Consider the following 23,944-nt stretch of genomic DNA (forward strand, 5'->3'; position numbering starts at 1 on the left):
CTGTAGGTTTTACATAATTCTGTACCTAGATGTCAGTCATGAATGCAATGTGGTACTTCCTCAGCAGGAAATAGAGGTCATAAATATGCACTAATTAATGAATGAGCGTTAATAATGAATAATGATGGGCGTTTTCTGTTCTTTTCTAAACCTTTCTCAACAATCACACTTCCAGAACTTGTGTTTTGACTTGCTCATGATTTAATCTATCAGTTGTAATTTTTTTCACTAGAATTTGATAAATACTCAGTGTAAATACATCTACTATGCTCCAGGGTGTTGTCTTTAATAAAAGAGGTTTGTCTGCTACTATTTGAGGTCTTACTGGACACCTGAGTTGAGTAAATTTATGTATTTTAATCTTAGCATCTAACTTTGTAATGTATAAATATTTGTCCAAATTCAAGATTTTAAATAAAAGCTTGTAAAATTTTATGCTTGCATTTCTTCTCAAATGTTAAACCAAAACAGCCAAACAGATAAAGAAGCATCTCACTGCCTCCTTGGGTATATGGGTATATTATTCCTCTGTTTTAGTCTCTTCTTTGGAAACAAATGCAGAAGCTGTCTAAAAGTCAACATTAGCGTGCTGTTAGCACAGATGTTTCCAGGTCTAAGTATAACTTATAAGACATTATTATGGAAATTTCAGACACTACATTTTGCTAACAGCAAATGATAGCACTTTAACAGCAACCATATGTGTGTATTGATCGGTTGTCTCAACCTTCCCTCGTTCTGGGCATGTCTAAAGAGCAGATGTCCTTTGCACAGTACATTCCTTCTCAGAACACAACTTTAATGAAGGTTCAGTATGAACACACTCTCAACAGCTATAGGCAGACAGAGCATGGCATTATTAAAACATCATTCACGCTTTGAACTTCCTCTGCCCTGCTACACTCGCTGTAAAGTCCGGGAGCTTTTCCATTTTCAGCAGCCCCACATCACACCGTGCCCGAGGTGGGCACAGCTGGTCCAGAAAGATGCACCACGCATTGACTCACTGTAAATGTCACAGAGAGACTGGGACAGCTCATAACAGACTAAGATGGACAGTTCTGGAACATGAGCTGCAATTTAAGTAAAAATGGGTTTCAAGGTGGGCCATAACCACTTCCAATTTTGGGCCACATCATGCCAAAGAGATTTCTTGAAAGGTAAAGAAGGGCACCTTTTACAAATTTTTCTTGGTAAAATGGGTCTTCCTTGCCTTTCCCCAGTCCCCGCTGCAATCCGTGTAATTTCAAGAAATTTTATTTAAAAGGTGCCCTGAAAATTGAATGCTCAACCTCAATTTAACTTTTTAAGTCTTAAATCTTGCCTCAGAAGCCTTAATAATGTAATAATTAAAAAAAAAACCACAAACCAAAACCAAACAAAATGACCCCAACCGTAAAACCAACCCAGGCAAATAGAAAAACCTAGGAAAATTCCCACTTTTTTAGAAAAAGCAGCTGAACTATGAAATGTACTATTTGCATGAGTCCAGTTCAGCTGTAATCCCCAGTATAAAGATCCTCTGTATTTAAGAGCTGGTATTTGCCAACCCCTCCTTGGGGGCATTGCTCTGCTCCACTCTCCTCGTGCTGCATTTAGCAGAGCCGAGCACTATTTGTGGTTGCAGCCTCTTCAAAGCTCATTATGCCCATATTTCAAGTACAAAAGCCAAAGTAACTTGCAGTTTCTCCCTAAGCAGTCCCAGTGTTTTTGGATAGATTGTATAATGCAGCTCAGACTCATGTGCTAATTGTTAATTTTAGAATTCAAATAGGTTTTGTTCTATTCAAAGGAAGTAGGCTACAGGTTTCTGAAAACTCTAAGCTTAGGAAAAAGGGTCTGGTCTCTTTTGGAGTTTGTGAGTGAATTAGCTTTTGCATCCATGGAGATACCCTTAAATGATACTTAATACAAAAAACTCTAATTTGTACTTAATGTGTATGCTTTTCTGGACTCTAAAATAAGATTATAATTATTTTTAAGGTACATTATCTCAAAAAATTATGGAATATTAGTTGTTTATATAAACATAGATTTTGTCCTAAGCCAGTAATGATGGTATTCCAAACTGGAGCTCTCTATGTCAAGCTGTTTCATTTTGAACAATCTTGTTCCTAACACTGAAATGTTCTTCTATTCCTTTCTGAGTCAGAACCTTATTTATTCCTGTTATCCATCCATTTACAAGTGACTGATATTTATATACTTTGCTTGTTTCCAACTGCAACAGGTTTTTAAAAACAGGGTTTTTTAATCTGCTGTTAGGCTGCTTTTTACATTATATGGCAGAAACCCAATCATATCTGTCTACGTGGTTTCCAAATTAAACTTAGTTTCCAATAGCAAAATTAGACTCAGATGTAGGTTTTTAATTTGGATTAACTTAATTTGGCAGTTGTAAGTGACAGGAGGATTGGAAAGGCAAAGAAAGAAAAAGTTGGCTAATTTCAATGAGGTATTTGTGTATAACTGTGAGGGCTAATAATGCCCTTTTTCTGCATCCTGGTTTGGTTTATTTTCTTTTATGCCATTATTTGTGTTTAGTGAACAGCTGGGCCAGTAGTTCCCATTTGTAGTCCTTTAGCTCTGTGAAGTAGCACAGAAAGTAATGGACGCTTGCAAATTAATGCTTACCCTTATTTTCTGCTAATCTGGTGTAGCTCTCCTTTTGGAGCGTAGATGTAATATCAGAGCAGAAGTAATTACTGTGTTAAAACTAGGATTGCAGTAGAATATTTTGCTAATTAAACTTGTTGCATTTAAATTGCTTCCTTTGGATCACTATATAGAAGAGAACTATTTTGAACAATAAATGAAACCACTTTCTTTCTCAGAAACCCAGAATTGCAGATGGTCAGATTGTATGTGAAGCACCTAGGCTCTGAATTAGGCTTTTGTATGAAAGAGAGAAAGGTAATTTGAATGTTTGAACTCCCTGTTCCTCCCACACATACACAGGAAGCTTGCCTCAAAATGAACAATTCTCTAAATAAAGACTAATAAGAAGCTAAATTAATTAGAAGGTGTGATTTGAAAAGACATTGATGAGAAGAGTCTGTCATTTCAGACAAATGGAATGGAGCTAAATAAATTAGGCCACATTAATATCTCATTGTTCTGTGAGCAGCTTTCTTTTATTGCATTCATTAGAGGGTACTTCTTGAAATGAGCCTTTACTAGCCATTATGGATTCAGTTCTCATTTACCAATGCCTAACACACAGCTCCTGCATTAAAAATGTTTCAGCAAATCCTCATAGTTTCTGCAAATTAATATTTATATTTCTGGATGCTGCACTTTTCATCTGCAACATAGTAGGCATTGAACATTAAGTTTTTTTCCCACTGAATTGTCAGTAAAGGATTCTTACATCTAAAGAGTTGAGAAGCAAAAGTCTGAAAATACTTTATAAAATAAACTGTATGCATAACTTGTACAATAGAATATTCCTACAACTAATATTCTTTCCAGTATTTATTTTGATAGAAAATATCCTGTCTCATGACTTCAGTAGCCCTTTGATAGCTTTTTAAAGTGTCTCTTAAAAGGTTCCTTTGGCATATAATTAGGATCCATTGGAAATGCGCATCTCATCACACTGTTCTTCCTCTCAGAAAACAAAACGTGTATTTTTCCTTTTCTTTTTCTCTCTCCTGCAGATGGAATATTTGGGAGATGTCAGCGAGTGCCAGTAATAGACATCTATAAATATGACATTTCACCCCCTGTTCTGCAGCATCTGAAGATCATCCTGGAGAAGCTCTCACACAGAGGTACAGTAAAAACTCTGGAGTGGGTTTAGATGCACTGGGGGTTAAAATTCTTTGTGTTCCCTCTGAGGTGATGTCTCCAGAAGTTTTTGAACACAGTGTATTCTAGGCCCTGCAGTGCAGACTTCATAAAAGTAAAAAGCCTTTGGACTCACTGAATCTGCCACCAAGTCCTGGGGAAGCAATTCCAGGAGAGGTACTTCCTCCCTATGTAGCACATGTCTGTGACTGACATTATACTAGAAAATTTTAGGGTCTATGAATGCTGGTATTGTATAAAGAAATCAGCAGGAAAGAAAAGTTTGTTACGTATACTTTTGCCCCACAGTGTGTTTCAGGGTGCATGGGCAGAAAACACACAAGTTCCAGTTAGATGGAAAGAGTACTTAACTTTTGAATGAATTCAGATAAGCAGAACTGCTCTGATTTCATTACAAGCTGTATCTAGTCTGTTCCTTTTAATTTTTGTTCAGCTTTCCAAAGATAATCTCTGTGCACTTTCCAAAGCCAGAAAGGATGTTCTAGCTTCTGAATGGCATAACTTGAACTAACAGATCAAAACTTGAATAAAGTGAAAGTCAATAAGGTGAACAAACCTTTTAGATACCAATACATGAGATAAACCACTTGTACACAGCCACAGGACCAAAAAATCTTTGTATTCTAAATTTTTCCAAGAATATTGTTGGAATGGTTGATTTTGCACTTGCATCATCTGTGTGGATGTTTGTTCCTAAATACTTTCCAGTCACAACCTTGATTGCAAAGTAGGAATATTGTATTAACATGATGTTAGTTCAATGATGAGAGAAAATTGATTTCTCAGAAGTTTGGGGCTGTACTCAGAGACTGGACTTCTAGTTTGGAAATCACTGATTTAGAGGATTTAAAAATTTTCCAAGTATTTCTTTCAGCAGCCTGTCCAGATGAGACAAACTCAGCAAAATTTGATTGTAGTAACTCCTGGCTGATTAACAGTCACATGTGAATAGTACTTGTGGCTCTTTCACTTGCCATTTTCTAAAGGCTAAGTAATGCAAGCAGATTTATGAAAATACTCTTTTGTCAGGGCAATACTGTGTGAGTGGAAAAACTAGTATCTGGTCTCTGAATATAATGAGGAAGGCGAGGTGGGGGAAGCACTAAGTCACCTAAATTGGTGTCTGAAGTGATCCTGCATGCATGGACAGGCAGCAGTCACTTATATCTGCTGACTATGGGTCGTGTGTTCTATGTAAAGCTTCCTCCACGAGGATGTCAGAGGTCAGAGACCTGCAGGAGACTGATGTTCCTCTGAAGGGACACATATAGCGGGTGATGGGATACCCCAGGTCATCTCAAAGGATGCTTACCTGTCTCTGTCTCCCTGCTTACCATAAGATTTTGGTTAGTTCAATGGAATTATTGTAACTTACCCCTACCAAGTGCTTCTCTGATAAATAAACTGACCCTTTCTAGGATCTTTGCTGTCTTCAACCCACCTCTCTGGATTTAACTGTTGCAGAAAACTGCAGTATACTTCTTTTAAAGAAACTTGGACTCTTAAATTTGGTCTTGTCTCATAATTTTTCACAGCAAGAGAATGACAAGGAACACACAGTTTGAAACCGTGGTGGAGAATAAAGAACTTTTGCTTTTATCCTCTTTTATTCGTGACATTTAGAGGTGCATACACAAATATGTATATGCTTTGAACCGATACAAAACTCTGCAAGCAGTTTCTGTGGCCTGTGGGTATCCCAGTGAAGGGAATCTTAAATATATCTGTGAAAGATAACAGAATGTTGGAATACTTTTGCTCAAATGATTGATGTGATAAAATCACTCTTTTTTTTGGTGGTTTTTTTTTTTTTTTTAGTCTCAGTATCTTGGCAAATTTTGTTTAGTGAGGACAGAAATATGGAAGGAGTAGAATCAATACAGGCTATCAGATTAATGGATTACTGACATCAGGTTGCTCAGACAAGATTCTGCTGTTTGCTGGTGCTATCAGATGTAATACATCCAGCCTTCAGGTCATGTTGTCTGGCTGTGATGGTCACTTGCAGTGTTAATGCTGTTCTGCAAATTGTGTTCGACATGGGATGACCATTTCTGCAGTGTAGATAAGCAAGACATTGTCAAGACCATGCAAATATTTCAGGCAACCACCAGAAAGGGCTTCATTTTTTCAGAGGTTGTATTTCCTTTAGCTATGCAATACTCCATTCTTCTTGTCATCTCCGAAATACTACTGTCTAGCTCAACTTGGTGTTGCCCACCTTCCCTGGAATGGAAAGGATAGAGGACAGCATCTGTTCCCTCCTTTTTGTAAACAGCAGGACAATTTTCTCTTGAAAGACTATAGAGTAGGTCTTATGGTTAGCAAAATTTTTTTTTTCTCCCCCTAGCAATAGTCTGTTTACATCTATTTCCATAGAATTTAAAAACAAAACCAATAGAAAACCTTGCAAAATGTACATCCTTTTTGTTCCCTATTTGCTGGTAGCTTGTAAGTGATGCCTATATTTGAATCGTGGTCCAAACAGAAGAATGTCTGGTGAGATGTTATAAAACACAGGACAATGTGGTGTGAATAGCAAACAGAATTTGTGACTTTGCCAGCTCGAAATGTTTACTACAATAGGGAAGCATAGGACAGAGGCTTAGATGAGTGACACACCTGATGATAATCTGTTTAATAAAGGACTTTGACTAAAATTGAATTCAGGTTTCATAATGATATAGTTTTTATGTCTTCTTTACACATTGAGTCTATCTTTGTCTACACTATCTACTAGTAGATTGATGATAGAAACGAATGCCTTGGAATATTAGATAGTTCTCTACGATGAAATGATCTATTAGCATTCAAATACCCTTGCTTATGGCATTTTCACTCCCACTGTCCTTGAAACAGTCAAACCTTCAGGAAGAAGATTTTCTGAAGGTTCCATTTTTATAAGTGTGACTGTCTGTATGAGAAAAACCCTTCTCACAGTTGCTGAAACACTATTCTGAAGGTGGTGGTGCTATAGTTTATAATTTATAATAATTTGTGAGGAATTGAAACTTTTCTCATTGTCTGATAAGCAGGACAATCAGAAGGATGGGACTAAATAATCGGAAAAGGGAAATGTTGGAAGTGTCAGCATAGAGGAGTGAATGAGTAGTGCCTGAAGGAAAGGGAAATACTTATACCTCTGGTTGCTCTTTTGCTCTTCTGCTTCACCAACTTGGAAGAAGATACTTCTTGGAGAGTACCAAGAATGACAAATCTATGCATTTCCTGGTTTGAGCTAAAATACAGAAAATATTTTTTTTTCTTTACTTAAATGCATTCAATCGATTATATTTTTTTTTGTTTTCTTCTTGTCATGACAATATTATTGTAAAGGCAAAATGATCACATCACTGAGATTCTTAGCATGACTGTGGAGTGGTTTCACATTGATTATGGATCTATAAACCATGAAAAACAGGATAGGAGGGCTAAACATGGGACATTATAACTCCAAGTATGAAGCATAAATAGTACTTGAATATCACCATAAGCAATAATAAGTAATATTTCTCAACCTGGTTACTCTAAGAGGCATTAACATTTGCTTCATAGAATAATTTCTGACCACTGGTTAGAAACAGCACCATGATGATAACACAGTGCTAACTCTGCAAATGTGCAGCTGCCACAGCAATGAGCGTTACTTGCCAGAGGAGCTCAGAGATGGAGGCTGAAGGACACACTTCCTTAAAGGCATCAGAACAAGGTTGTTTGCAGAGGGTCACAACAGATGCCCACCTGACACAGGATTCTGCCTCTGGGAGTGGGCACTGCATGTTTGGAGACAAAACATAATGAAAGTCCAAGCACACATTTTGCAGTGCTCGTACCTTCTCAGTATTATGTGCTTGGTGTCACACGGGTTAGGAGATAGAAGTCATATTTTTGTGTTTGCTGTGTGCTCTCTGGGCACTGTTTCTAGCGCAGTTTGACAGGACACTCTGTATTAGAAATAAACCTTGTTAGACTAATAATCAGTACTTCAGCTTCTGTCTTGTGTTTTAGTTAAAATGTAGCTACACTACAGCTATTGTCCCTTTAGTGCAGGAACCGTGCAGCGTGACTATTTGAAAAACAAAGCAGCTGAATATTTTTTGGGGCTTTTTTATGTGACTTGGAATAATTCCTAAATAATACCTCAGTATGCTTGCTGCTACTTAATTTTTGCGGTAACACCTTCTTGTTCAAAATGTTACTTTCAAAGAAAGCAGTTTATTTCACTCTATTAAGAAAATCCTGCTTAAGGTATTCAAAAATCAACAGTGTCATTAAGAGAACAGTAGGATATGCTTTTAAATGCATGTAGCTCAAGTTGGTAAGAAATTCTGGAGAGGCTCATGGGCTGTGGAAATTGGCAACAGATTTACAGACTATTTGAAAAAAACAGCACTTTTTTCCTCTTACTTGATTTCTTTGCAACTCAGGAAGTTCTTGACAGGAAGAAAAAATTGTTTGTCTGAAACTGATTTGAAGCAGTTAAGTGTAAGGTGATTAATATAACTTTGCTAGAAATAATTTTATATTCTTACAGCAAATTTGTTTAAAAAACTGAAGTGATTTACAATCAGTTAACTTGAAAATTGAAATGAATGTGACTTGTCACATACGGCTTGTGAATTACAAAAGGGTTGCTAAATATTTCTTTCAGTCAGGACTATTTTTCAAGGAAAAGTATCATTTGTTACTGCAGCAAAGGTAAGACTTGAAAGTAAACCTTTATAAGCTCAGTTTTGAAATAAACTTAAAAGGAATAATGCAGCTCTTGCACATATTTGTGAGGAGATTATCATATCATTATGGAGGTATACAGAAAGCTGCAACCCAGAGAGGTAGGAGAAAACAGGTTTGTCTTTAAATTCAGATATTGATATAAATGAAGGCAAACTCTTCTTTTGGCAGAGAGCAGTGTGTTTACATCTGATTTCCTGGGCATCAGCTTGCTCCAGACATCTGTCTGTGAAGCAAATTCTTCTCCTAGATGGCTGCTGAAGCCAGGAATTGAAGCATAAGCCCCATGACGAGCTACAGTGGAGGAACTCAGCTGGGACTGGACATATTTGCCTTCTCCTGGTATCACTGTCACGCTGCCTTAACTTTTTGGCTCAATGGACAAAAACGTGCTGAAAAGGTTGCAGAAAATTCCTGCCTTTGTTAAGTGCTAAAGCACCACTGACATTTTTTGGTCTTCAAAGACCTAAATAGAACTTCAGAAATCTAAGAACGAGTTTCAGTAAAAGCAAAAAGATTTATTTATAAAGCAGCAGAAAAAATACACTTTGAAATCCTGTTTTAAACACCTGTGTGTTGCACAGCACAGAACTAAAAAATATTTTTTTTTTTCTATTTGGTTCCTTTTATGGTTGCTCTGCTTACCAGGCATGATCTGACATGGCACTGACTTGTTCTTTGCCATGTAATATATTTGTGAGAAATGTTCTTTTCAGGAAATTGGTATTTAGCAAGAATACACTGGAATCATAAAAATTATAGGAGTGAAACAGATTCCATTTATCAGGGGAAGGATGCTACAAAGTACAGAGGAAATATTTTTTAATATATATATTTAGTTTTATCCTCATCCATAACACTGTTGTGTAAAGCTTTTTGATGTTGCAACATTTGAATAATGGGATTTCTTGAAGACATATATGTCATCCCAACAGCATCACATCCCTTTTGTTTGAAAAGAATGATCAATCAGAGCTTTTACTTGTGTTTTTGATAAAATAGCACATTAACTATTATGTTTGATAGAAAGGAGAAAAGGTCTACATGTCTCCTTTGTGTCATGTTTCTGTCAACTAGCAGTGACAATTGTCAACTGGGATCAGGATGTATCAAGTTCTTTGTGGCCAAGGTAACTTTACAGCTCTTCTTCCAAGGGAAACATAGAAATTAGTGATAATATAATGCAAATATCAAAGACTGCCGATCAATTCCTACATTGTTTCCTTTGTTTTGAAGATGTCTGTGGCGCCTCATGGACTTTAACCTCTGCATAAATGTTTTGTCTTTCCCATGAAGCTCTCTGTGCTCTCTGTTTTGTGGTTTGTTCTCTTTCTGGCCTTTGAAATTTAGGGACTGTCTGTGTTTCTTCCTTCTGTGGAAGAAGTAGCTCTGAACTTCATTCTTATTCTCTCATGGTAATTAAAAAAAAATTAGCACCTTCCAAGGGACCACAGGGCCAGGCAAACACTAGGTTTGAAGTGACATAGGTACGTAATATGTTTTTAAAGCACACTTGAAAATGCAGCAATCAAATTGCAGTTCATTATCAGCTGTTCCCACACTAGGAATGCCAGCAAGTATCAATTCAAGCATGAGATTACTTCTTTAGCTGCTATATTCTCTAACAATGCTACTTTTGGAAACTGTGAGTAACAATATAGCATATCCAAACTAATTATGCCATTTTGTACCATTAATCTATAATTATAGCCCATTTACATATTCAACATAAGACTCTTTTTTTTATCATTGTACTACCAGTGCTTTCTTCCTGATTTGTTTATAACTAGGGAATTTGTTTTCCTTTTATTTCTATATTCATTGCATTTCCTCATCTACAGCTTTTATCTTGACCTATGTGGCCTCATGTTCTTTTAAGACATCGACTCTTAACGACACACAGTGTTTGACATATTTTTTAGGTTTTTAATAGGTACTCCAAATTCTGAAATGTTTAGGCATTTTCAAAATCACGATTTTAATCTTATTCATACAAAACCTTAACAAGAAGATCATGTCCCTCACTCAATCACGGTATGATTGAAGCTTTACTTTGTTTTAGTGACAAGTGTGAATTCCCAAAAAAGTTATTTTTTCCATTTGTTGTACAGAAAAAAAAGATTGGGTTTTTATTTTCCGCTTAAGATGTTTTCAGTCTTTGCCTCATGGCTGTGGTAGAATGCTTCTGACAAATGTAGCAGTTTCTTGAAAAGGCTGAGTGATGTTAAATATGTATTTTAATTCCACTTGGGCTTTCTTTCATGCTGGTTCTTAGCAAATACTCACTGTATTTCACAAGCTTCTCCTTCTGTTTTGTGTTGCCTGTACATATGTGTGTGGTCACAGAGAGACAGAGCAGTTCATGATAACAAAATGGTACTATGCCTTCAACACTTTCCATTGCTCAGTTTTTCTTGTACAGCTTCTCCCAATCTTAAAATTACAAAAAAAAGACTTTCACCCCATTTTTAGTCTTTATTCTTGTTACTGTCTGGTTTCTAATTAAGCCTTACACAGACCTGCACTACATTTTTAGCTAAAGAATCTCCAGTCTTTTAGGAGGACTTTAAATGTTCTTCCTGTTTGACTTGGCATGTGTCATACTACAGCTATTAAACTAATTTTTCTTTCTTTATCCCAATTTGAGGGTTGGGGGGGGAGTTTGAATGCTGTATTATCACATTTCTTTATCCTGGTGAGATGATTGATTGTCTTTTCCTATTTTGCATGTAAGCTACCCAACAACACAAAGCCTCTGACATAGAGAAAGTGGAAGGCTCACGAGTCCGCAATATTGAGAAATTTACCTTTTTTTGTTCCTTTTTTTTTTTTGTTGCATTTGTGAACAGCCAAAATTCCTGCCTGAGCATCTTCTAGTTGTTTGATACATTCCTGGAAAGATGTGCTGAGCCTTCAGGTGTTCCTTCATCCCTTCCTTAGAAGAGAGAGTAAGGAAATGAAAACACTGTAGCACTCCTGTTCAGCTTTTGCTAATAGTTTGATGAATTTCAGGTCTTTCCAGGTAAACTCTATGTTCATTTCTGATAATGTTATAGTTAGTGATGTTCAGTATATCGTTAAACATTGAGCTTTTCGGTTTTTGTAGTTATTAGGTTTTAGCTCATAGTCCCATTCAAGACGTGGAAGGATTTAATACCAGCCAATACTGCAAAACTTTGTAAAGCCCCCTCCTAATTCAAAATGCTACATGATCAAAAGGTCAGATATTTTTTTAACTCATATGCCTTTTGCCTTTGCAACTCTCCATGAGGTAGGTCTTTTCTCTGTAAAATTCCAGGCTTCCCATTTGATCAGGAGTGTAAATATATAAACACAATACGCTTCCAACACAGAAAGATACCTTCTTTCATCTCCTACATTTTCTGCCCCCCAAATTTAGCTGGAGGCACAGCACTTCCATGCCTCTGTGGGGGCTCCCTGCTGTTACCCACTTGCCCACATCTCTGCATGGAAGCAGCACTCACCCAGTTTGTTTTTGTGCAGAGACCTGAGCCCATTGCTCACCCTACGGAACCCTCCTGAATCTTTGTTTCACTTCCCTCTGGGGTAGCTGCCTGGCAGCATTCCCACTGTCAGACTCCCAACCCCTCCATCTCCTCCAAGTTTCTTGCTGCTCCTACAAGCTTTCTTTCCATGCAGCTCATTCATGGAGTGCCAGTAATTTCCCATCCAGGAGAAGGGTTGGTGCAATATGCTTCTGCTAGGTGACCCCTTGGGCCTCTTCCCCTTAATCTCCTGTAGTTTTTCTTCAAAAAAAAAAAAAAAAGGACAAATTTTAAAGGTTTGGACGTTTCATCTTTAAATGATAATACTTCGAGTCTTCGAATCATATTTGATACTCATCACCCATTAATTTCTAACCTAATAGACTGATTATATTTACTCTAATTTCAGAAATACTTTAAATTTCCTAGCAGTAATGAGTATCATCATACACTGAAAGTATTTGCTAAGGTCAGTTCTGTGTGACTTGGGCCACAGAAAAAGAAACTGATTAAAAAATTCATTAAGATAAAAATCATTCACCTTAACACTCCATAAAATACTTATGAATAGTGAATACTTCTACAGAAGTCAGAAATGAATTGCAAACAATTTATAAATATAAAAAGGGTTAAACTCTCCACCTAATGAAATCATAATAAATAAGTCAATCAGCCCTACATAGAATGGAAAATGCATTATCTTATGTTTTGGGTTATAGTTCTGATATTAACAACAGTCCTCATGGAAAACTGCAAGACTGGGCATTAGCATGTGTTTACATATATAAGGGAGAGACCATGATAAAATATTTTTCCCTTTTCTTCCATCAAAGTGAACTTTGGACATTGCCTGCAGGCCTGAGCAGAAGGCAGCAAATGCTCAGAAAGAAAGACACTAAATTTAAGTTTAAAATTAAAATGTTCATCAGCACTGAAAACTTCTTACTACCCATCTTATTAACCCGTGAGGTAATTCCACCAGTCAATAAATAAAAATGGAATGTGGCCTTCAGTGGTAGTTGCTTAAACTGAGAGAATTTTCTTTAAGCTGAGAATAACCTTAGAAAGACTGGATAAAAAATCAATTCAGAAATGAGAAAAATACTCTTGAACCCATCTTGTCATAACTCAGCTTTTTTTCCCTTGTGGGTAGTGCAAAACCTGTCTGCTTTTAAATTTTAATTAAAACTTAGATTAGTTATGATCATCTAATCTTTCCTTTGCACTGCAGTGTCTGATCACTGCCTATAAGTATCCAAAGTTTAATCTGCTTCTAGTCCTCTCAGATTTGACAGTCTAATTAAGTGCTCAACTTTAGCACTTAGTATATAAGAAATTCCACTTCATGTTTCGATTAGATTTTAGATAAAATTGGTCACTTACCTGTTCTGCTAAAATATTTCTTTATGATTTTATTGTTTCATCTTGGTACTTCATTCAGCTCCTTTAGGAACCAACAGATTTCCTTCCTGCATTATGCCAAAAAATTATGTGAAGGCTCAGCCTACCATTGGCAGTAAAGCATTACTGGCATTGTACTGGGCTGTCTTAAAAACATTGCTTCAGTGTCAAAATTAGTATATAAAAATATATGAACATACAAACATTGTTTCTAAGAGTGGTGGCTCATTGTTTATAAAATCCACTGTGTTTTTCTCCCCAGGGTATGGTGACTGAACAACATGTGCGTAGATCTCTGTTATTTCTTGCTCATGACTTTGCCCTTCCTTCTCTCTGTTGGCCTGTTCTTTACTTCTATTCTGTAACCCTTCACCTCATCCCGGGTTCCTTGTGACTAATTGTTTTCCATTGAACTTTGAGAAGAGATGACATTCATCTCTTATTCTTAGGTCAGCAGCTAATCAACACAGAGAACTCTAGGACAAGCCTACTGTTTCCTGTTCAGGAAGTGGATCTTTTTGTCCTTATGCCAGTTTGTTCAATGTGTAGGCAGGTGATCCACATTCTGGTAATGTCAGCACATGTTAGGTGGATGAAGACGTTATTTCAATTGCTCTTACAATTTAATTGATAGCAGGTTTGCATTTGCTCTGTGGGGGCCATCTTGAACCAATATAAATTTTCAGAAGGTTGCAAATTTGTGAAACTGTTAATCCTCTACCCCTTCACTTCCCATCCCATCCCATGCCATTTCTCCTCCCTCATTCCATCCCATTTTCCTGGCCACATCTTATCCCATTCTTAATGACACTGAGTTCCAAGACGGTTCTTTGAGCACTTTGCCACCCTGGATTGATTCTGCAGCTGCTGAACCCAAACTGTGAGTTTTGATGGTGTGGATGGCCCCAGCTCACATAGACAGGCCTCTGCAGCCTCTCTCTTGTGGGGATCTTTGGATACAGTAGAGAAACAGGTGCTTTTAGGGTTTGAATTCAGACAACTGTAGGATGAAGGGAATCACGTCCTAGATTTCTCTGTCCATATTGCTTGGCTCTCCACTGGCTGGGGAGTCAGTAGCTGATTACCTCTGCTCTTTCATACAGCCACGTGAATTTGGTCTCACTGAATGTATTTAAGTATTTAAGTTCATGCTCCAGGCCCTGTGGCGAGGTGTTTAGAGGAATTCATTTGTGCTTTAAGGATAAGTAGGTCCTGGTACAGCTTTGATAGTCTCACACAGGCTGAACAGAACCTGAGAAACTATTTCAAATTCCCAGTGCCAAGGTCACTGAAAAAAAATTTCAACTTTGCTGCAGTTTACCCTGGCCTATGCTCTTGCAACATTTAAATTATTTTTTTTCTGAAATCCTCTGGGCACTCATCAGTTATCCATGTAGCAGCATAAACTAATCACTGCTCAAATTCTGACCTTTGTTGAATAGCAGGGGCTCAGGCAATTTCTAATCCTGCTGTGTTATTTTGGCATAAACTTCTTTGTGCAATTTATGCTAGAATAGATCCTAGTTTTATCTTGAACTTAACTTTGACAGATTGTGGTACAGGTCCTTCCCTGACAACTGATGATATGAACTTATCTTCACTGGAAGGTAGTTCAGCTTTTAGCCTTGAGAACATTCCTGTGATCTTAAATTTTCAGTTGTATTTTTGCTTCACCACTTTTCTTTAAATTAGGGACAAGATAAACCTGTTTACGTGTCTTTAATTTTCTACTGACTATGTCATGTAGTATTATTTTTCATTTTTCTTAAAACAGTGCTTTAAAACTATGCAGTAGATCAACTTGGATCTTTTGGAAAATTTGTCTTTTTTGGGAGAAAAAAAGCTATTGTACCTCTATAAATTTCACAAATGCTGTGGTAGCAGATTTGTTGGAATAGTCAAACCGCAATATTTTTCATATTACAAAGAAAGTGGGTCGGGAATGTCCTTATTTGATATTGTTTTATTAATTTCAAAATACAGCACCTATCTTTGTTTCTACTAGTCATTCCTTGCTGAGGCTACTGAAAGCATCAATTTTTGTAGTAAAACCTGCCATTTTAGAGGCTTTCACCTCCCTGCTGTTTTACTGAGCAAGTGGCAGCTGAGGGGGGGTGATGCTGAGGAGGAAATGGCATTGATTTTCTAATGTTGCCATACAGGAGTATTTTGAGATGTTCCTCTTTATTTTAATTTTTCTTTTTCAAGGATTCAAAAAAAAAAATAGATGAAAAATACTCAGAATTTCAAGTCTGGGATGGTGGAATCAAAGCATGCCTGAAAAAAAATGTATTTATTTTCTGGAGGATCTGTGCTAAGACACTGGATGTCTGGGTGAACTGCCTGTTCCAGGCTGGGTCTTACTTTGGTATGGCCACCTAGGGCTTGAGAGATTAAAGGGCAAGAATTAAGAGCCCTTGGTTTCCTTCATGGATGACTGAGCAATAGGCCAACCAGCTCTTCATTTAATATGAAACTTCTTGCAGAAGTGTAACAATGTTTTTTTTCTGGCAAGTAGCATATCATTAAGTCAATATGACTTTTTGCTGTTGTGCTTCCAATGACTAATACAATAGACTGCAATAACAAGGTATAATTGTAGTAGCTTTATTTATTTTTTACAGATATTGTTTTATCTATTTTTAAGATTATTTTTAAACTAACTTTTCTTTTAAAATTTACACCTGCATAAATAATTTCCCAAATGTATCTACATAAAGATCTGACTAGCTGACTCTGTGTCCTCTGACAATGTACTTAGGTAAGTTGGTTTTACAGGTAATTCTAGGTATGAAAATCAGGTATGATTGCAGAAACCAGGTGAAACCTTTTATATGTGTCAGAGCTTTTATAACCTTTTATAGGAGCTTCCAAAACATCCGTCACCTGCACAGATGCAACAACTTTAGTGGTACAATGAAGAGTGAGCAGCAGGTGGAGCATGAGTATTGATTTTGGCACTGCAGGACTTTGAATCCCACAAAGCAGAATTTAAACAAAATGCAGGAGACCTGAGAGTAGTGTCACCAGTTCTGAGATGGGAAAAAGTATCCTGAGGCTATTATCCCTGTTATAAATGGTACTGTGGACTTAGCATTTTCTTCCTGGTGGTGCTTGCTGTATTACTCAATACTATGAATAACGAATCTTATTTTTTTCCATGTGCTCTTTCAATTTATGGAGGATTCATCAGGTGTCTCTGTCTACTTTTGAAAGAAAGATTACTGATCTGGGCTTGAATCACAGATATATAGAGAATAATCAACAATCAGTCTCCTTACCTGCTTTGCTAAGATGCTGATTAATGGATTTAAATTCAGTGTTTCTAGATTTAGTTCTCATGTTAAGCACAGTGTTGCACAAGTGATATTTACGTTCTTTAAGATTCATGAAATGCATACTGGAGCTCCCATAAATATGAGAATTAAGGACCTTCAGGTCAAATTACGTTGGATCCTTCATTTCCAGGCTGCAGAATTGCTCAACATTTTTCTTTTGAGTTAGTTAGGCAATAAAAAGTCAATCATTGCAGACTGTGTGTGTGTTTATAGGCTGCTGTATGTTAGAAGGAAGCTACATTTTATCAGTGGCTTTGATGTAGTCGGGCCATGCACAGTGAGTGAGCTGTTTACATTCATTCCAACAGAACCGGTTTTATACCACACCAGTTAAGGTTACCTGGCTCTTTGTGCCAGTAATTAGTTTTCAAGTCATAGTTTTAGAAATGTGAAAACAACATTCTCAACCTCAATAATAATTTTCATTAACCTTTGTATCTGTTTGCGTTGTTCACAAGTTAAAGATAGAGGGTCATTGAAACTTTGGCTCTTTTCTTCACTTGTCCACCTTTACATTCTGTGTTTCTGATACTGAGCAATAGGGCTCTTCAAAGGGAGTCTTTGAACAGCTTGAGAGACTCATTTCTGTTTGTCTGCCCTACTTCACATGGGGTTCAGAACAGAATCCAACTTCTTTTTATGTATTGGCAAAGCTGGGAGAAGACTTTGTCAGAAGATACTTGGAAGATGCAAAAAGCACAGTCCCATCCTGTATCTGACTTTTTTGGTTCCAGATGAGCCTTGTCTGAAATCAGATTTTGTTGACATTACCCCATGGCAACAAAACACCATCTTTAATTTTTACATTTGTTCTGCCCTTCCCTCTTAAGCCCTTATATCTGCTAGCATATTTCTGCAGACTGAAATAAAAGATCCAGAAGCAATCGTCTGGTTTAGCCAGCTAACAAGTCTGGATAGGTGTAAAAACCCATTGCTCTGGGCTGGTAAATGATGAAGTGCAGTGTTAGCTCACTCAAGTGATTCGTCTGGCTGAACATCCTCTGACAGTGGAGGGTAGCAGATATTTAGGGATAGAGGGAAGGAGTGCAAGATACCAAGCAAGCACAGAATTAGCTTTTCCCTTGTATAACTTCTGACATTCAGAGGTTTTAGGGACTTCACAATTCTTGTATTTTACTATGGAAAAACTACTTGTAACACAGAGAAGCAACTAAAAACTGGTGTTAAAGTAAAGAAGCCATGATTTGATAAAGTAGGAAGAAAGCTGAGCGATAATTGGATCTTGTCAGCACAGGGTTTCCCTTAAAAGTCCTTTGTAGAGCAGCGATAGTCAATCTCTGAAATTCAGTCTCTGAATATTAAAAGCATTTTTTTGAGATATTGTCTTTGCTCAAGCAAAAAATCCTTATCACTCATAGTGATTCTTGAGTCATCTCAAGAAAATAATGCAGCACATTTCTGGGACGGGTGTCCTGTTTTTCATTAAAATAATTTCTACAACAGTCAATAGTTTCTTCTCTTGGCCATGGCTTCCAGAGCTCATTGTGAACACCCCATGGCATCCCTCAAAGGAGCCTGAATTACTCTGAAGTAAAGTCATAGCTGAAAAAAGTTCTGCATTTCCAAGGACAAATATTGCACTGGTGCCAGAGCCCAGGGAGAGCACACTACTCCTCCACCCACTGCACCAGAGGAAACTTTCTCCTCGATTGTAATTACTGCAGTATGACGTAAATGAGACCTGGATCTAGTATTTTTATCCTAATGCTTTTTTTTTTTTTTTTGGCCTATCAGGATTAAAGGCTGGTTTTCTTAATAAATAAACCTAACTGGTTTCTTGAAGTCAGGTTTTAAGTGACGATATGCACAATAGGGATATGTTTCATAGGGGACTTGCTTTAGGTTTTCACAAAAGCAGGTCATTGGCCACTGTCTCCTGTCCCATCATCACTTTTTGGGATATCACATGGATGCTTACACAGTATCTTCTGTACTCTTAGTTTGGCTGTATCACCACTGATTCTCATTATGAATTTTTCATACATCATATGTTTGTGCTTTTAATGGAAAGGGAAAACACCAGCACCTTCTGGATTGGGCATGGAAACAGATGAACTAATTTCACTGAAATGATGATGATGTGGAAAAGTACAAGAAAGTTTAAGAACAAAAATGAATCTGCCATGGATCCATTCCAAATCCTGTTTTGGCAGCCCAAGATTAACTGTGATCCAGCTGTGGAAAGAACCCAATTATTTGCCCCTTAATCTTTTGCAAACTGAGTTCCTGGAAGCTGCATTCCATCTGCCTTGAAATCTGTGTCTTGGCTTATTTTTCACTAAGAAATGCTGCAACCTCTAAGGATGGACAGCTTTGGGATTCAGAGTGACTATGCCATATGATACATCATTTGACTGTTAGGAAAGCTGTTTCTTTATGGAAAGTATACTTAGTAGATAATCTAATAGGTCCATTTACACTTTAATTTCTTACATTGCTGTTAATTAGTATCAAATTCTGGCTGCATTGAAACACTAGTGTTGGCCCCATTTCCCATTGCTGTCTCTGGGATCAAGCTTCATTTTTCAATGTTCCATAGTGAATTTCCATTACTCTGGGAAAAAATAGTATTTTTTACTACACCAAAAAATTGGATCGTTTTCCTTTTTATATTTTTTCTTTCTTTATGGAAGAAGTGTCAAGGCTGATGTTTAGGGAGAATATTTTGGAAGCCTAATAGTAGCAGGAAAGCAGTGCTGTGATCCTGCCAGAAAAAGAGTGCCAGTATACTCTAGATACCTCCCCAGAACAGTTTATAAGGATCTAGGCTAACTGTGTCTTCCTTACATATATTCTCTTTGTGATCATTTCTAAGGGGTGTTATTTTGGACAAGATTCCTTTTTAAGGCACTTTTGAGTTATCCACTAACCTTTAGAAAGCTGGCTACCTATAATAAGTATAAACAGGTGCTCTTCTAGAAGTATTTTCATCTGATTTTTGCCCTGTGAATTTTCGAGGAAGCTGAGCCCACTGATGAACAGCACTTGCTGGTGGCATGCTCTGTCTCAGCTCTGCTAAGAGAAATGATAGAGGAGGTGGCATCAATTCACTTGATGCTGCCCCCAGCAGAGCAGGCACATCTGGATGGAAGATGCTTTGCGCTCAGGAGTGTTAAGGGTCTCTCTCTCTTATTCTCAGAGTTGTCAAAAATGTTCCAGGATGTCCTAAAAACATGTTGTCAGACAAATAATGCAGAACTGAATTAGTTTGACTATTTTCCTTCTGTGTTCCTGTTGAAGAAGCTGGTTCATCTAAATGAGGCAGCATAAACACGAAACAGAGTGTTTGGGCTTAATGTTACAATTTATGAAAAAAAACGTTAACTGTCAAAGACTTAAAAGGTTCAGCATCTGCTGTATCACATACTGCCAGCCTCTGTGGGGGAATAAGAGCAGCATATTCCAGAAAAGCAGCAATAAGATAAAGGCACCAGTGAAGTCAGAATCCTTCCTTTATATCTAAGAAAGTTTGCACTTAAGAGGAGTAAATCACTGAGCACATCTATTCCAATCCTCCTCCAATTTTAAGGCTTTCATCCATTTAAAAGTTGTTGTTTTGTTGGGGGTTTTTCTTGCTTTTATATTACAATCAAATCTGAGCACCTTTTAATTTTCAGTATTTATGTTCTCTATCTCTGGTAGATAAAGAATTAATGTTATCCTCATTTCACAGATGGGCCACAAAGGACTAAAGGGTCAGGTTCACAGAGATACGTAAATATTTACATTTAAATTTATTTCAGTAGCAAGTCCCCTGCCTACATAAGATGTTTAAATATGTTTTTGGTCATGGACCTTAGTGATTAGCTGAGATTTTACAGGAAATCAGTAGTGACACAGAGATCTGAACCCTTTAGTGTTCTTTGAGTTCATCTATTTTTGCTGTGTGCTTGCTGGGATTACGTGAAGTCTAAGCCTCCATTCTCACCAAGCTGGTTTTAGCATAATGGGACAGAGGTAGAGAAAGCTACTTTGATAGCTGTTTGCCTTGGGCTTTATAAAACAGAATTGACTTTAAAAAGGCATTTACAAGTGACCTAGTGCTTGCTAGGAGATGGCCACTGCTGTTGGATCAAAAGCTAGAGGAGATACAGCTTCGGGACAGAAGTAAAATCTCTCTGAACTGCTAAAAGAATCAGTATCAGAAGAACTGAAGGGGAGGTGGGTGAGGGGAAAGCACAGAGTAGGTAAAAGCGATAATTTCTGAATATTTATAACCTCTTTTGTGTTATCACACAATTGAAAACAAAGGAGGTGGAGCCTGTGTTTGCAATTAAACTCTAATTCTCCAGGTCAGAGGGTAAGGTGACATGTTTGCACTATCTGCTTTTCAGGACAACATATGGTGTGATTGATATTGACTCTAGAGAGTGGTCCTCACACAGCTGTAATGATGGGGATGTGAATGTGATATCAGTTCTCTAGGGAGAGCTATAAACTTAACATTGGGGGATAAAGTGAATACAGTATCAATAAAAAGATATTGCAGCTATTTCTGTCACTTGTGCACTGACACTCACAGCCTCGGCAATAAAAGGCAGGACAAAACACCTCCCAAAATGTGATGAAGAACTTATTCTATTCTTTGGTTTCACCACCTGGGAACACAGATCTGATTTTAAAATAAATAAATAAATAAGGTCTCTTGCTTGCACTTTGATGTAAGAGCTGTTGATATGGTAACAAAGGTTACTCAAATTAATTCTGGAGACGAATGTAAATAGCAAAGTGTAGGATAATGGGATAATTATATTGATTGTTACAATAAGGGTGTTTTTTTCACCTAAATTAAAAAAAAAAAACCCTTTTCTGCATTTAGTATGGAAAGGAAAGACTGTTTAAAAAACAATATAAAAAAAACAGTAGAAAAAGTATATAAAAAGCTGCCTGCCATCAAATATAAGATCTCTGAGTTCAGTAAGGTAATACATGATGCTGGCCTACTAATTTAAATTGAGGCTGGATTGTTCCTAAGAGTATATTTCTTTTCATCATGAAAGACAAAGCTATAATTACTTATTTGGTGTCTATATCTTTATAGTACTTTGATTTCTGTGGTGAACACGATTGTAAAAAGTGAAACAGACTTTTATGATTTAGATCAGGCAGATTTTTTTTTAATCAAAAATGGTGTGTGAAAAATTAAATTAATGTATTCCAAATAATAGAATTTAATTTTTTTTTAACCAAACTCTACAATATTATGATAGTGTTAGAAGCTCTTCTTGCAGACTGTTTTGGTTACTACAGAATAGACTCGGTACAGAAAGCTTTTGGAGACCCTACAATTCAAGAGACAAGAAAGGGACCCTTAAAAGAGCATCAGTGCAACACACAGAAACTATGGAACTACATGGGTCAGTATAGGGACAGTAAGTCTGCTGTGGCAGGAGCCCTACAGGGATGAAGAAAGGGTGATATGTCTTTGCCTGAAAAATTCACTCTGTCAAGACCTGAACATACAGCTTTAGGCAAGAATATTAGATACCTCAAGTCTATTATGTACAAAGGCATTTTCCCCAGGTCAATCACTTCTGTCCTTTCCAAGTGATTTGTAAAAGAAAATCAGTAGGTTATACCTGGAGTTTCTGGCTGATTCTTACTTCCATCAGAAGTCCAGGAGAAAACTGAGAACTGGGGATTTTAATGGTGAAAATTCAATACTGCAGCCTCATTACCGTTCTGTTATGGATTCCCTTCATCCGATATCTTGATATTACCACTTAGAGCAGTAAAATGGTTTCAATTTATTAAACTAAGTGTTTAGTTGGAGAAAATCAAAAGTGCATGCTAATGTCACTGTATTGACAACCCTTCACCCTCGCTGCAGAGCTGCATGTATTTATGTTACCATTCAGTGGGAGGTTCTCTAAATGTTGGAGGCTGAAGCCATAGTGAAGACGTTTCTGTCAGATTACTGCTGCTTAATTAGACAATATTACTTTCAACAATCCTGCTCAATGGCTGTACTCTTTACCAGGGACATGCTTTACAGTGTGACTTGTGGAACGTGGTCTCCAACCTGAGTATTTCTGAAAATTCAGTATGTAGATGTTCAGAATGATTTTAAAACTCTCCTTTTCAGTTAGAAAACTGGCACTATAGAGAGTTTTGGTTTGCCTAGTTTTGAGACATGTTTGCACATGTTTTTTAAAAATAAAATATATATGTTGCTAATTAATTGGCTGAGGCTTGATTGACAGACCAAAATATTTTTAACTGCAAATCCTAAATCTAATTTAAATCTCATTTCATCTGTTGTAAAGAAGCTTGACTGATTAAAGGCATTTAATTTCACTGACATGCAATGGATATGATCTTAATGCCACCCTTTTTTAACTGTCTTTTCATGCCAGCAGTGGAAGTGAAGCCTGTAGTCCTGAAGGGAGACAGGGTTACATAGTCTGCACACAAAACTTCAGTTTCTTATCCACAAATAACAAAAGTTAAAGAATACAACAAGTTAGTGCTCGTGTCCTTTAAAAAATACACTTTGAAACTAGCTAAATAAAAGTTATTATCAACATAAAGTGTGTCAACATCCATCAAAAGAACAAATGTGTTAGAGTGATGATGATAAGAATGCAACTGTCTCTTCTCTGGGCTAACAAACTTAGATTTACTGCAGGTGATCTGAATGTATTTATTGTCATATGGTCTGGGCAGTATGAAGGAAGTTAAAGATAAGATCTTTTTGAGTGAGGTTTGCTTTGGAGGAGGGGGGAATATGATTATTGTAGTAGCTGAGATACTTGAAAAAAAATGGACAAGTTTCTGACAGGTCACCCTTCCTACTAAAGTATAAAGGGCAGGGGTTGAACAGGCATAGGAGCTGAACTGATGTGCCCCTAGGTGGAGGCAGACTGCCAAGGCATTTAAGGAACTATGCTTTGCTCATGCACTGACTTGTGGGTGAGGTTATAGCCTTGACAATCTGGTAGAAGTCATATGAGTCTTTCTGATGGAGAAGGAATGGCTCTAACTGCTGGGAAAAAAAGCTTCTGTGTGTGGAATTCTGTACATGGAACAGAAGTACAAGCTGCAAATGGATCAGATAAATGTACTGGTTCACCTAAATCTGTGTACTTTGATTGTCCAGGGAGGTGGTTTATATAAGCCTGTACCTTATTTCTGACA

The 23,944-nt window shown here is 37.2% G+C and overlaps 1 protein-coding gene across 1 annotated transcript in view; it reads left to right on the plus strand.

Moving 5' to 3' along the window:
- Positions 1 to 23,944, plus strand: part of PTPRN2 (protein tyrosine phosphatase receptor type N2) — a 645,372-nt gene that overhangs the window by 157,797 nt on the left and 463,631 nt on the right. Inside the window, exon 3 of the mRNA XM_032679900.1 lies at positions 3,660 to 3,773. Within this exon, the coding sequence (XP_032535791.1) occupies positions 3,660 to 3,773 (114 nt within the window). The remainder of the gene's footprint in view (positions 1 to 3,659; positions 3,774 to 23,944) is intronic.

This window comes from Chiroxiphia lanceolata, chromosome 1 (assembly GCF_009829145.1).
Source record: "Chiroxiphia lanceolata isolate bChiLan1 chromosome 1, bChiLan1.pri, whole genome shotgun sequence".
In the NCBI taxonomy this organism is placed as follows: Eukaryota; Metazoa; Chordata; class Aves; order Passeriformes; family Pipridae; genus Chiroxiphia; species Chiroxiphia lanceolata.